The sequence below is a fragment of the Urocampus carinirostris genome, chromosome 7 (assembly GCF_059441175.1).
Source record: "Urocampus carinirostris isolate Australia breed hairy pipefish chromosome 7, RoL_Ucar_1.0, whole genome shotgun sequence".
Lineage (NCBI taxonomy): Eukaryota > Metazoa > Chordata > Actinopteri > Syngnathiformes > Syngnathidae > Urocampus > Urocampus carinirostris.
Genome location: NC_142355.1, coordinates 41,767,009 through 41,782,310, shown reverse-complemented (window position 1 = coordinate 41,782,310; position 15,302 = coordinate 41,767,009). Strand labels below are relative to the sequence as shown.

The 15,302-nt window shown below is 38.7% G+C and overlaps 1 protein-coding gene across 3 annotated transcripts in view; it reads right to left on the bottom strand.

Moving 5' to 3' along the window:
- The window catches only part of LOC148363348 (UPF0606 protein KIAA1549), a 57,725-nt gene extending 53,296 nt beyond the window's left edge, over positions 1-4,429 (bottom strand). For all 3 annotated transcript variants that reach the window (XM_088341005.1, XM_088341006.1, XM_088341007.1), the window contains exons 1-2: positions 4,241-4,429; positions 2,648-2,803 (exon numbers count right to left, since the gene is read on the bottom strand). In XM_088341005.1, the coding sequence (XP_088197131.1) occupies positions 2,648-2,732 (85 nt within the window). In that variant the 5' untranslated portion in view covers positions 2,733-2,803; positions 4,241-4,429. The remainder of the gene's footprint in view (positions 1-2,647; positions 2,804-4,240) is intronic.
- Between the last annotated feature and the right edge of the window lie 10,873 nt (positions 4,430-15,302).

The window sequence follows — 15,302 nt, the reverse complement described above, 5'->3', positions numbered from 1 at the left end:
GACATGAACGAGTGGTTTAAAGAATGCAAGGCTGAATTGTCGGCCCCCACATATTTTCAGTTTACCAAATCTGGCCAGCCTTCAGAAAGGTATGGGCACCTTTAACCACCTTTTTCAACTATAAAGGAGCCATATAATAAAGTAGCAGTGTAGTGTTTAGCTTTTGGATAGGTTGTAGCCGTCGATGTGGCAGTCGTCGATGTGGCAGTGGCTTTGTGCTTCATTGAATAATGAATGGCCGTCTTGTCAACACGCAGGGGGTCCGATTTCTCTGCACTGGTGATTACTTCAGTCCATTTTAGAGCTCCCATCTCAGTGGGACGAACTGGCCATTAAGAGTGTAAAAAAACAGTAGTCTTGTTACAGGAAGTCTTTTAGTTGCGTTCTTAAGTAAAGGAGGACTTAGATCAAGGGTTACTGTTGGCGACCCAAAATGTTGAAAGAGGCATATTGGACAAAAAAAAAACATGTTTGGGGCCACAAAAAAAAAACAACCTTTATATAATCCTTATAACACAGAAAACCACCTTTTGTTGAAAAATCCTATTGTTTGAATTTTCACTATAATAAGCAATGCACAATGTCTTGTGGGACTCTCGGAAATATATCGTTTATATATTACTAATTGCAAATGTTTTGCCTGTTGTCATTTAATTTTGTCCTGCTCAAACATAAGGTTTCTAGAATGAGACAAGCCAAATCTAAATTCTGGCAAATGTTTGATGACAAATACAGTTATTTTCTTTATGAAAGGGAACATTTTCTTTTTTATTAATTACTTTTCATCATAGTGTACCCATAAACATGAACTGTATAAAATGTTTTGCCGTTAAAAACACAAATTGTAATGCTGCAAGTAAATGAATAATAAAAGCCGAGAAAAAAAAGTTTTAGAAACAATTGCATGTACAAAAAAACAATTCGGTTGTAGATAAAATAGTGTACACATGTATTTACATATTGCATAAATCTTCAAATATCTTGGTGTGTGTAAAATGGTGGCCAACACTCATAAACACCTCACGGTATAATGTATTTATGTATATCTTATAAACAAGAGTGTTTTAATTCTCCCTCAGGTTCTCGACCTTGTAACTCGCCTTTGTAGCATTTTCATTGGACTCGCAGGGTCTCGTGATAAAGCGCTGCTGTGCTTTACATTTTCACAGTGTTCATTTCCAGATAGGGTTTGAAGAAAGCATGTTTAGTCTGGCAATGCTTCTTCATATTATAATATTTGAAAACAGCCCCAGTCTCTTGGCAAATTAGGCAGACGCGGGTGTTTAGGATTTCGGTGAAAAAATTCTCCACTTGAACTGGAAGCAGCAGCCCCCCCACAATCAACTTTCCTTTTGTGATGAAATAAAACTCTCACTTTTCGTCCAAATGTATCTTATACTGCGGTCAATATGACTGGCGGGCCACAAATTACATTTATGACAGAGGTCGCGGAACAGTAAAAATTTGATCACAGGCTGTAATTGACCCTCAGGCTGGACTTTGGATGCTACATGTTTTGATACACATTAGCTTGAAAGTAATGTGCATCCTGTGTATTTTCATTACTCAACATTTATTTTTATGAAAACAGTGCTGGACAATTTATACATTTTCTTCTTATGTTAGTATGGCTGGAGTTCAGAGCTGATCTTGTGCTGATCAAAAGGGTAGGAGCCTATAACTCTATGCCCAACCCAATTTTGGAACCCTAAAATCTGCTTAAAACGGTAGTTCCTAACACTAGCCCTACATCTAACTCTATATGTGACCCTAAACCTAACCCTGTTTTAAACCGTAACATATTTTGGAACTTTACATGAGTTTAGAACCCTAATATAGAGCTCAAACTGAAACCCTAGCCCCAACCCTATTTCAGAACCACAAAATAAGTTTAAAACCCTTAATGAACTCCTACCCTCAGCAATCATGGCAACAATTTCAATTTACGAACACTTTATCTGAAACTCAAGCACTTTTCAAATCTTGAAAACACAACATTAAAATTCAAGGGGTTTTAAAGATTTCAAGCACCCGTACAAAATCTGTCAGAGGCATGCCATTTTTTTATCTCATATTGTTTTCAGTGAGGACATTTTCAGTACAATCAGACACCTGTTAATGTCTCACGTCAAAACGTGGTTTAACATTTGATAAGAATTATTCACGTTAACATTAAAAAAACTGAGATTTGCTTTTGATAGTGAACAAAATTGAAAAGCTATAGGAAAATTCCCAATGATCAAAAAAGTAGCAAACAAAAGCAATGTTTCATAAAACTGTTTTGCATTTAATAAATCTCCACTTCCTTATCCAGTCGCTGTAATCCTATTAGTACATAATATCACGGGTTTATGACTGCCTTCAGCAACTTCCATTTAATCGGAAATGTGCTGGGGGATGGTTGGACCACTGTCAACATCCATAAATGTAAACACTTTCGCTAGAAATAGAAAAGTTCACAATTAAAACCTATTTCAGTGCTTGCAACACTTGTGAATGAAGCGGCCATAACAGATCATTTTACAACAAAACCACCCACGCTGTCACAGTGAAAGGGGTGTACCTTTGCCCAGTTGCAGGGATGAGAATCCATTATTTTGCTCAAGAACACATTAACAGATGTATAGAATGCCAGGTGTTCCATTACCTGAGACAGGCGAGTCGGCTGCAATCTTATTCATCAAAAGGAGCATCCCCAAAACCACTGTGTTGCTGGAGACTAATCCTGCCATCCTTTTGGCGGTGAGTAAGGTCAAGACATTTCAGCCAGTTATAGGGAGAAGTTTCATCCGAATGCCTTTTGCTGATGTGAAATAAAAAAAAAGTAAGTTTAAGAAAAAAGATAAAGAGATAGATAGATAACAGAGAGAGGGAGAGGGAGAGAGAGAAAGTTAGAGAAATGGAGACAGATCAAGAGAGAGAGAGAAAGACCGTATATAAAGACCATATTCTCCATTACAGTTTACAGTCAAGATATCACACCAACAGACACCATTTTGGCTGTACGTCGCTACGGAATCATTTATACGGAAGCTCATTGAGCAATTTAGGTTTACTGTTGAGACTCTTTGTGATGAAAACAGCCAAAAATGTCAGCCAAGTACACAGAGATATTTGATCTGGTGAGATGTAGGGGTGGGTGGAGCTATGAACGCAGCATACTTCTTTCTGTCCAATGCCATGTGCACCGAAGGGAAATACGTCAGTGTCCTTGTTTGCAGTATTTTGGGTAATTTTTAGAAAATAACTGCTTGCACCATGTTGTGAAACCATTATTTATGGAAAAAAATGAAGGTCAAAATGAGCTTTTACAATCTCAAGTAATTGAGGGAGGGAGACAAGTTTAAAGTGATATACTTGTTGATATAGGATACAGGTTCTGAATTTTTTCCCTTTTCATAGATTTTAACAAGTCATCAACGTGGTGCCTGCGGGCAGACACCAGACGCAACGGAGTTGTCTTCAGACCTGTTGGGAAAATAGCTCACCAGTGCAGGGTCATTGTGATTTTCTAGGATTTTTTTTAGCCCTGCTTCCAATAATTAACCTAGTAATAGCATAATAACAACATAGGTATAACATAATACACTGTTATTGCATAACAAACTGGGTGCCCGTTGCGCTTATTACTAACAAAAAGGAGCTCTCAGCTTAAAAGATGATCTAACGTCAAACAGAGAAATAAAATGCGCTGCAAAATTAGTTTTTGTCCAGAAAGCGGGTTAGGGCAGTTTTGCTGAAATTTGTTTTAAAATATATGGTATGGCTCACACTAAAAATAAGAATTAAAAAAAACATTTTGCTATTATGGCTATTTGGGTCAAAAAGGTTCCCGACCCATGCCCGGTAGGTAACAATTTAATGGAAGAAGCGCCTTCACCTACCGTCGTTTTCTAACCTGATGAAGTTCAATAGTGATAAAACCACAATGCAAATATTCTCGTTTTGAAATTAAGTGTACACATGGCCATGGGTCTACTTTACTACAGTCGCACACAGTGACGTCATGATAAGAAAAGCACAAATACTCTCGCATTGGCAGCTTAACTTGGGTTAAAATAGAATAGTACAGCGTTGCTAGCTACCATTAAAGTATAGTTTAATTCCTGTGTTCCTCCCCTTAAAGATTTAAATACGTAATGTGCAAGAAGTAAATAGTCGTCACGATAACTAGAGCTTTAGGATGAGAGGAAGCAATTTAGTTCCCCCCAGCAGCTCGTTGCCGCGCATGCACACTTACCAAATAAACACAGCAAAAGCTCAATGGAATCCTTTGTCTGTGTTAGAAAAACTTAAATCGCGTCAAAGCAGAGATAACCATGGCTACATCAACGGGTTAACCTGCCCCTGACAAAGTTATTTAGGTTCAATAAAACGCAAAGTTGGCAGCGAGCATCATTTTGACACTGTCATTTGAAGTTGTGGTCTATCGTCCATGTCCAGAACTGGGGTTTTGTAATCACCTCCCTTGACTTAATCTGATTGGTCTACTAGTCTGTCGATCCTGGCGTTTATTGGCGGAGCTTCCCGTTTGTCCATTTTTCTTTCTCTGTAGGTTGGCTCATTTCAGACAAGCGTCTTAGGCTTCCACGGCAACGTTGTCTACAGCAGAGATGGGCAAAAATACAAATAGGCGTAGACAAACACAGTAATAATAATAATAATAATAATATTTCCTCTCTAAACTCACACAAAAAAAGAAAATTTATTGACGATTTCATCCCTTGTTTAAAGTCAAGTGATGGAAACGTAAATACAATGGTTTGTGTAGCATTAATTCCTACACCAGTTGCATAACGCAATTAGGGCTATACATAAAATGTACCAACTGATTAAAACCTCAAACCCTAAAAGGAATGAACATTTACCAGGCGGTCAATTACCGATTGAATGCACCACATCTTGTTGAACGCATCCACCTAGCGGATGAGTCGATGAAGTGCTTAGAGGCGATGCAGTGTTTTGGCATCTTATCTTGGAGCAATTGCACATTTTTTTTTCATAAAGAATAATAAATAAATCTCGAAGCACGCAGTCTGTAAAAATCGCAAAATAATTTTCTCGCACTTTTTTTAAAGGGTTCACGTGTATTATTGACAGTGCTGGGCACGTTACTTCAAATAAATAAATAATTTTAAAAAAAGTATATATATATATATATATATATATATATATATATATATATATATATATATATATATATATATACATGTATAGATGCACCGCTTATCCTCAGTAGGGGTCACGGGGGTGCTGAAGCCCATCTCAGCTGTCTTCGGGCAGTGGGCAGGGGACACCCTGACAATTTGGACCGGGCAATTAACCTGATATGCATGTTTTTTGAATTTGGGAGGAAACCGGAGTGCGGGTGTAATAATAACTTTTGTTTTGTTGAAATTCCTGATAAAATATTTTGTATAGTTTTTGTGTAAGTGTCCTGCAATGATGAGTCCAACAGTGCCACTTGCTGGTAAGGGGTAAGGTTTGGTTTGGCTTTTGATCTTGTGACCGGAAAGCGGATGCTGTTGGCAGTCTACAGCGCGCTGCTAACGGTAAAGCACGATCTTTTGGTGCTCAACAAAAAAGTTAATTTTAAACATTAAAACAACAGCGGTTACTTCAACTTGATTACTTTCAATTACTTTTGGATTACTCCAATACCAAATATGCTAATAAATATGCAGTATTACTCTTACGCCAAAATGCTCAATTGCAAAAAGAGACCCGGCATCCTTGTGGACGGCTATTCCGCTTAAACGACGACAACGACGCCGTAAGGACAGAAAACAGAAGCGTGGTTGCCGTGCAGGCAGATGTGTGAAGCGTGCGAAGTCTAAGCAGCAAGATGGACGCGAGGAAGGACGCGAGGATGTAACTAATTCCACCATTCATCCCTCGCCGGACAACCCACACGAAAAGCCACAAGAGCGGCAGCTTTTGAAGATTTCGACAAAGGCTACAAAGAGTTCAGCTAAATCAAATGATTCAGCAAAGCTGAAATTTGGTCTGTTAAATATTAGATCGCTTGCTCCAAAAGCTTTACTTGTTGATAACATTATTCTTGATTATAAACTTAACTGTATGGGTCTGTGTGAAACTTGGTTACGCCCGGATGAGTACTTAGCGCTAAATTATGCTTCTCCCCCAGACTACGAGAGTAGCCATATAGCACGCACGTTGAAAAGGGGTGGTGGTGTTGCGCTAATTTCTGAAAAATCGCTCAAATTTAATCCACGTACCTCTAATAATTACAAGGCGTTTGAGGCTCTTGTGATGCGGTCCTCTCTATTGTCAATTTATGTAATAACTATCTATCGTGCACCTGGGCCATACACAACTTTCTTGGACGAATTTACTGAACTTTTGTCTGAACTTGTAATCTATGCAGACAAAATTATAATTATGGGAGACTTTAACATTCATATGAACTCCCCACTCAATTCACTTACTATTGCGTTTAGGTCTCTAATTGATGCATTTGGCTTTAATCAACTGGTTGATTTGCCAACCCATAAAAATGGGAACACGCTAGACTTGATTCTGACTCGAGGAGTTTTAACCTCAAACATTATGGTGTTACCGTGTACTACCGTTATCTCGGATCATTATTTAATTACATTTGAGGTGCTAGCTAAGTGTAGTGTTAAAAAAGCTGAAGTATTTAGCGGACGCAATATAAGCACTGGCACAGTTTCTGAGCTCTTTGAACTCCTTCCTGGAGCAGTTGCGTCCTTTCCTACATACAATGGCTCGATTGACTCACTCATGAATGAGTTCAATAACACCCTGACTAGTGTGCTGGATTCAATAGCGCCCATAAAACTAAAATCACGTCCTAAAAGATGCACGCCTTGGTTTACTGATGAAACTAGAACCCTTAAACAAGAATGCAGGAAATTGGAAAGAAAATGGCGCGCTGCCAAGCTTGAGGTTTTCCATCAAACCTGGTGTGACAGCTTGTTAAAGTATAAAGCGGCCCTTGCCTCTGCAAAATCGGCCTACCTTTCGAAGGTGATTGCGTCTCAAAAGAACAACCCCAAAGCCCTTTTTGACACTGTAGCATCGCTTACAAGGCAACAGACTATCGCAGATAGTTCGACACACTCTGCTCAGGACTTAATGGTCTTCTTTACTAAGAAGATTCAATGCATACAGGAAGAAATTGCTAAATAAATTATTAATACCACACATATTAAAGGACTGAAATTTACAGATGCACGACAGGGTGGCTGCCTTGGGAAAATGGCCGGTTTTAGTGAACTGTCACTTGATGATCTCAAACAGGTGGTAAATGCGGCGAAACCGACAACTTGCCAGTTCGACCCGCTCCCAGGTTCACTTATTAAAAGTCTTTTTGGCGTCCTTGGACCTTCAGTTCTAAATATTATAAACATATCACTCTCCTCAGGTGTAGTTCCAGCAGCTTTTAAGTCCGCCGTTATTAAACCCACACTGAAACGACCCAACCTTGATCCAGAAATATTAAGTAATTACAGACCTGTGTCAAACCTACCTTTCCTCTCTAAAGTACTCGAAAAAGTAGTGGCACAGCAGCTGAATGCTTTCATATCCGAGAATAACCTTTTTGAATCCATGCAATCAGGATTCAGGGCTAACCACTCTACTGAGACAGTTCTGATCAAGGTAACAAATGATCTCCTAATGTCAATGGATTCTGGCGCTTCATCACTTTTGCTGCTGCTGGATCTTAGTGCTGCTTTTGACACAGTGCACCACAATATCCTACTAGAACGGTTGGAAAAATGGATTGGTCTCTCAGGAACCGTCCTCTCGTGGTTCAGATCCTACCTCTCAGATAGGACGCACTGTGTTAAATATGGTGAAATGACATCTGAGCCCTTTAATGTTACCTGCGGTGTTCCGCAGGGTTCAGTGCTTGGCCCCCTTCTTTTCAACATTTACATGCTTCCATTAGGTGACATTATTCGCAAGTACAATATCAGCTTCCACTGCTACGCAGACGACACTCAACTCTATCTTCCGTTGGAGGAATCTTCCACACTAAACTGTGGAAATTTGGAGGCCTGCCTCACTGAGATAAAAGAGTGGATGTCACTCAATTTCTTGCGTCTTAACTCTGAAAAGACCGAAATGTTAGTCATTGGTCCATCTAAATGCCGTGACTTATTCTCAAAAACTGCTGTGAACATTGACAAATGTCACATCACACAGAGTGACTCAGTTAAAAATTTAGGTGTCATATTTGACCCTGATCTAACCTTTGAGATGCATGTAAAGAAAATTACTAGAACCGCTTTCTTCCATCTTCGTAACATTGCCAAAATCCGTTCAATACTGTCTCAGTCTGATGCGGAAACTATAATTCATGCATTTGTTACCTCCCGTCTCGATTACTGTAATGCACTACTCTCCGGTCTCCCGAAGTCCAGAATCAAGTCTCTTCAGCTAATACAAAATGCCGCAGCGTGGCTTTTAACTAGGACAAAAAAGTACGATCACATAACACCGATTTTGGCTAACTTGCACTGGCTCCCAGTGAGCCAAAGATGTGACTTCAAGGTTCTCTTAGTATTGTACAAAATCATACATGGACTTGCTCCCTCTTATCTTTCAGATCTGATTTGCCCCTATGTCCCGGTCCAAAGCCTACGATCTGAGAGTGCCGGTCTTCTGGTGATCCCGAGAGCAAAGAAGTGTTCTGCTGGATCGAGAGCGTTCTCCATCCGGGCACCGGTGCTGTGGAATGCTCTTCCCCCTGAGATCCGATCTGCAACCTCAGTGGAAATGTTTAAATCTAAACTTAAAACTCACTTCTACTCCATTGCATATGAATAATAACCTACTCTTCTTGTCGGCTGAAAAATAGTCTGTGTAACATAGTGTACTAATCTGTGAAGCCCTAGAGACTTATTGTGATTAAGGGCTATACAAATAAAAATGACTTGACTTGACTTGACTAATGTAGCATTGTCATCATTGTCTTGCTGGCCACTTAAAATGATGTGGCGGGCCAGATTTGGCTTGTGGGCCATGAGTTTGACACATGTGGAGTAAAAACAAGTAGATAACCACATTAGTTATTTTCCTCTGATGTTAGGCTCTAAAACAGTTGCAACGATTAATAGTGTCCCTGTTGTTTTTTCTTTTTTTGTGTGTCTTTTTTTTTTTTATCTGGCTGCTAACCAGGCCTGCAAACTCAATTGCTCCTGTGGGATGAATCAAGTTTTCTTGACTCGGCTTCTTTTCTTGTCATTAATTAAATTTCACACTTGGCTAAATGTGCAGGACAATACAAACTTTCCACAACAAATGATAACATAACACTGATTTATGTAAATATTTCAGCACTCTAAACTTGTTATTTTCTCCGGTTCTTTAGAGATGTTTGACCTCCTTCAAACACATCATTTAAGGCCTCAAGTTGCCACACCATTCAATCATATGCAGAAATAAAAGTACGAATAAATAAATATAGTATTGGCCATTCTAGCACTTTTTTCAAACACATTTGGATTTGCTTTATGTTTAGGTTCATTCCCCTGTTGAAAAGCGAAACTGCACCCCTTTCTCACGTCTCTTGCAGACTCCAACAGATTTTCAGCCAGAATCACTTGGTATTTTGCTCCATTAATATTCCCATCACCTCTAATGATCTTCCCAGTCCTTGCTGAAGAAAAGCAACCCCAGAGCATGATGGTGCCATTACCATGTTTGCTGTGGGACTGGTGTTTTCAGGGTGATGTGCAGTATTACTCTTACGCCAAACGTAATGCTTTACTTTCAGCCCCCCAAAAATTAATTTGGGTCTCTTCTAACCAGACCACCTTGTTCCACGTGTTATTTGTGTCTCCCTTGTGGCTTCACGGGCCTTTTTTATGGTATTCTTTCAGAAAGGACTTTCTTCTTGCCACCTTACCATAAAGGGCAGATTTATTCAGAGTACGACTAATTGTTGGCTTATGCACAGATTGTCCCACTTTAGCTAAGTATTACTGAAGGTCATCCAATGTATTAGATTCAGGCTTATGCTTTGCACATTTTTTTGGGATTCTAAACCTTACATATTCTTATTTTGTCACCTTTTTTACCGAGCTGTTACTTGGTGTTACAGCATGTTTTGCCTGTGGGTGACACTGTCTTTGCTCTTTGATTTTCAGATCTCAAGATTTTAGTTTCCTGCACTGTTACTGCCAAGCCATTGGATGGAACAGTTGCTCCACTGCCTGGCCCGGCAAATCAACCATTTATTATAAAAGCCCCCTGTATTTTGTTGTGCATTCGCCTTTGTTATAGCTCTTTTGTTGCTTCTCTTTTGTTGACTCTCTTTATTAGTTATGGTAAAGTGAAGCAGTGAAGCCCGGCAGGGAAATGCTCCGCACACTCGTAGGGGCTTCAAGACGATTGTTTTACTCGACTATGGCATCATGCGGACAGAAAAATGTATAAGATGCCCAGTGCATGCAATAAAACTGAGGAATAAATATATTTGTAGAGTATATAATGAATTTTAAACCTGCCAAAAACGGACTCCCCCCTAACTCCTGAGAAAAAGGTCGGAATAACTTCAAACAAATTATGATGACACATTGATGTAACAGAAATATACCCTAAATCAGGTTATCCAACTTGCAGCCTACGGGCCAGGTTTTGAGCAGGTAACATGTTTATTTTGCCTTTTTCTATTCAAATCGCTCGTATTGAAACTGTTATGCACTCTACCATAAAGCTTATTTCAGCATAATAAGCTTTACGGTAGAGTGCATAACAGTTCTCAAAAGTGATTTATATACGGTGTGCATTACCGTTCGATTACATTCACAACAAATACAAAGACGGAATGGTTTAATTTGTTTTACATTCCCAACAAATGCAAGACGAAATGGTTTTGGTTATATGTTTGCCATCACGTTCCCGAAAAGTGATATAAAAGTGAGATAAAACGAGGTAAACGTGGTTATAGTAGCTAGGGGATGCAAATCTCGGCAGGGATGCATTTCTCGGCATAACACCGGCAAATCATCTTTTCATTGAATTCCACTGCAGCAATACTGTATTGGAGTGCACTGTGGACAATGCAAAACCAAAGTACAATTTCAAAGCGCTTCTATTAGCCTGGCATGGGTGATGATATCGAGACATGGGTGACTATTATATTAACTCAAATTAAGTCGCACTATAACAGAACATGAGCCAATGTTGTCCACTCCTTGCAATCGTTGTACATATTTTACATTTGTCAATGTAGTACCTGAAGACCATTGTAGCCTTGCTTGCATGAGTGTTCTAAATGTCCATCTTCAAACAACTTTTCAAGTGAGCATTAATTCAACGTTTAACATTTTACATGTTGTTGTTTCATTAAAGGTGGCACAGTATGTTCCGTGCCAGTCCAATACAACAACAAAAAAGGCAGACACCGAAATCATTCCTTTAGCAGAAGGTTATATTTTCTAATGTCCTCTTTTTCCAAATAATGTTGAGTTAATTATGTGTGTATATATACATAAGGAATCATAAAACATATCAATAAGGGTAAACTTCCCGTTTTTATTATTAGACGCTAAAGGTGAAGGAGCCCTCTGGTTGAAATGGACCTAATTGTCAAGTTGTCAATTACCAATAACAGAAACCAGTACATCTGGGTCATGGTTGAGGACCTGACCAATTGGTCCCAAGCCTATGCTATCCCCTCCAAAAGCACAAAAACGCTGCTGTCTCTAGAAGTTTGGCCACCAAATTGAAGCACCAAAAATAATCCTCACAGACCGGGGGACAGAGTTTGTAAATGCAGTAAGTTTGAGGAAATACTTTGTTTTGTTTTTGTTACAAAATGGCATATCTGTCCCCAAGTGTAAAAAAATATTTTATAAATTACAGCTGAACAAAGAGGTCTGTGAGGTCCTCAATATCCAAAGAAGTCTATGCTCCATGCCATCCATCCATCCATTATCTGCACTGCTTATCCTCAGTAGGATCGTGGGGGTGCTGGAGCCCATCCCAGCTATCTTCGGGCAGAGGGCAGGGGACACCCTGAACTGGTTGCCAGCCAATCTCAAGGCACACAGGGACAGACAATTTGCTTGCTCATTCACACCTAGGGACAATTTGGACCGGCCAATTAACCTGACATGCATGTTTTTGGAATGTGGGAGGAAACCGGAGTACCCGGAGGAAACCCATGCAAGCACGGGACGAACATGCAAACTCCACACAGGAGGTTCGAACCCACGAACTCAGAACTGTGCCGCACACGCGCTAACCACTGCGCCGCCGTGCTGCCTTGCTTCATTCCATCCCTTAACTAATGGGTTGGTGAAAAAGATGAACGGAACAATTCAAAGGTAGGATCTGCAGGTCTAAATTAGGTTGATACTGATTATGAAATTATATTTCTTACGGGTGGCGTTGGAGGGTGGATGGAGTGCCAATTTACCATTTTGAATATTACTTTGCTTGGATATCTTCACATTAACAAAGACAATAGTCCAGGTGATGGACACATATTGAATTAAATTAAAGTGAATATGACTTAACAGAAGTATGGTGGCATCATGACAGTCTTAACAATCCTTCTGATTAAGTGTTAGGAAATATTTAAATAATCTAACATTTACAGTAAGGTGAGTGATTGGTGGGAAAAACTCTTAAAATGTACGAATATCATCTCCTCAGATCACTGTGCAAGCTTGTTCAGAGACAGTCAAAGGAATGGGACAAACATCTGGATGCAGTCAAGTTTGGTCTGAGAACAAAAAAACAAATGACAACCAAGTTCTCACAATTTCTTATGTTTGGAAGAGAGCCACGGTATTCATCACAAATCCCGGAGCACTACAGGGTTAGTCCTAGGTAGGGGAACTACAAAGATTCAATATTACTCAAAACACAGACACGAAAACAACACAACAAATACATCAATAGTAATAATAATAATAATGAAATACAGTTACAGTTTGAAGAAAAAAGGTCAAGAAGCGTGGATTTAAACTCTGTGACAAAGGGAAATGGCTCAAGATTGAGGGTGTGTTGTAAAATATTGTAGGCCAATTATTTGGAGCATTATGGTACCAGGCAAGGACCAACCTGGCTTATGTGTGCGATGAACTTGTTTCTTTTCAGAAGTGAAAAGTAAAATCCCATAGTAAGCTTTAAATACTTATGAATTGTCTGAACTTGACAATTAATATATTTTTCTAAATGTACCATATTTTCTAGATTGATAACAATGTGGAGGAGACTATAGCCAGGGAATGGGTAACAGATACCCTAAATTAGAAAAATCCATGAGCCAAACAAACAAGGTTTATGAAATGAAATGATCTACATTTATATAGCGCTTTTCAAGTCAATGACTTCCCAAAACGCTTTACAATGTGCTCCACATTTCCCAATAGCGGCCTTGCAGCCATGTAAGGCGCTAACCTGCTTATTGGGGGTATCAGGGGTCCGTGTTACTTCGTCATGTAACACGGACAAGCCGGGATTCAAACTGGGATCCATTGATCCCAAGACGAGCGCTCTACCTCCTGAGCTACTGCCGCCCAGTTTAGAAAACTTTACAAAAGAAAATGCGAGTCTGCTGGTTAATAATACAAGGTATGTTTACGATTAGTCATTTGTTTTTTTGATTCATTCAGTAGGTGTTGTAATTTGTTTAAATTGTCACCGCATGAGTGCTAATTGGCACTAATTAAGTACTTTTCCGTCTCTGTCCAAAAAGGGAATGGTTTAAATGTTCGTTTTTGTTAAATATTGTCACAATGCACACCATGGGAGGTTTTTGTTCGGTTGGAATGCTGTATTTAATCATGTTCTTTGTAAAAAATATAACTTTGTAAAGGATCACAATCTATTTTTTAATTTTCTTTTTCACAGCTTTTACGTTGCTACAAGGTGAATCTGGCGGTCATGGTTGTTTAAATAAAAGACTGGGGAGATCAGTTAGAAGGCACAAACATCATTCAGACTTCACGTTGTGCTTATAGCATGTTAGTCAATAAGGTTGACAATGAATGTGTAAGTGTAAACAATGCAGCAACATCATTAGCAGGGACACTGATCGCGTGACTGAACAATTTATTGTAAATCCAACACAAAGTGTGATTACATTTCTACACATATACAATATGCATATGTGAGTATACAAATCGTCATTAATAACTCGATTCACCTCGAGGATTGGGAAAAAAAAGAACAAAAGTAACAGTGAATAACAAGCTTTAACATATTTGCAAAATGGGATGCCCCCTCTTACCCTCCTGCTAAGTATGATCAATCAAATCTTCTATTTGACCAGACTGCTTATTGTTAAGCACGATCCAGTCAAAATCATGACAATGGTTAGTTCCCTGCTGCCTATTAGAAATCCAGACAATTTTTCAACAACAAAAATGATTACCAGTAGCACACATAGTCATATTAGTCATAAACAAGCGCTTTGTCGCACATTGTCATGTTCCTTTAATTAATCCTCCTACTGTCAATATATTCATTTAAAAACTCTATAAACCAGTAATGTATATCCATCCTAACAACAAAACAGAACAGGATAGAGAACAGTGCATTAACAGGACACTACATCAAAAAAATAAAAACAACAACCAGAAGAATCAAAATGTCATGAAAAAGAATGAGACAACATATTCCCAGTAAACACACTTAAATAAGTCAATAGAAAGAGAAATGTAGAAGAGAAATACTGCAGCACACAAACAGAATAATTTTGATGATTGGACAAAACGGGCTGATGAGGAAAATTAACAAAATAGCTTATACAAATTGTGTAACACTGCCAGTTCTATTTTTTACATTTAAAGTTAAAACATCATTTTTAGCATTCTGATTAACCTTGTGTTTATAGAATGAGTTCAGAGAACAAAATGCCTAATTTTATCGATATCAATGGGCGGCCAATTTGACACTGAAAAAGTTGAAAATGAAGTACTGTAAAGTAGCTGTCGTGTCATCTTAACATGACAACATTTTTACTATCTTGTAAACACAATGAGAACCAGACTCTTAACATTTATTTTCAACTTTTGCATTGGTGGTTTCGTTTTAAACATAATGTTTGGTGTTTTGCTGATAAGGTTTGTGATTTTAAAAATTTAAATTAATCAGATGATTTGAAAATCTTTGATAGAGATTACAATCTGCATACACAACAAAAAATACATAAAAAGATAAAAGGACTCTTGAGAGTTATCAGAAATTTTAAAAGGAATAAAAGAACCTAAGACAAAGCTGACCTAAACATCTTTTGGTAATTTCACACAATTCTACCAATAGTTTGTTATTGGTACTACAACAACAACTGCAAA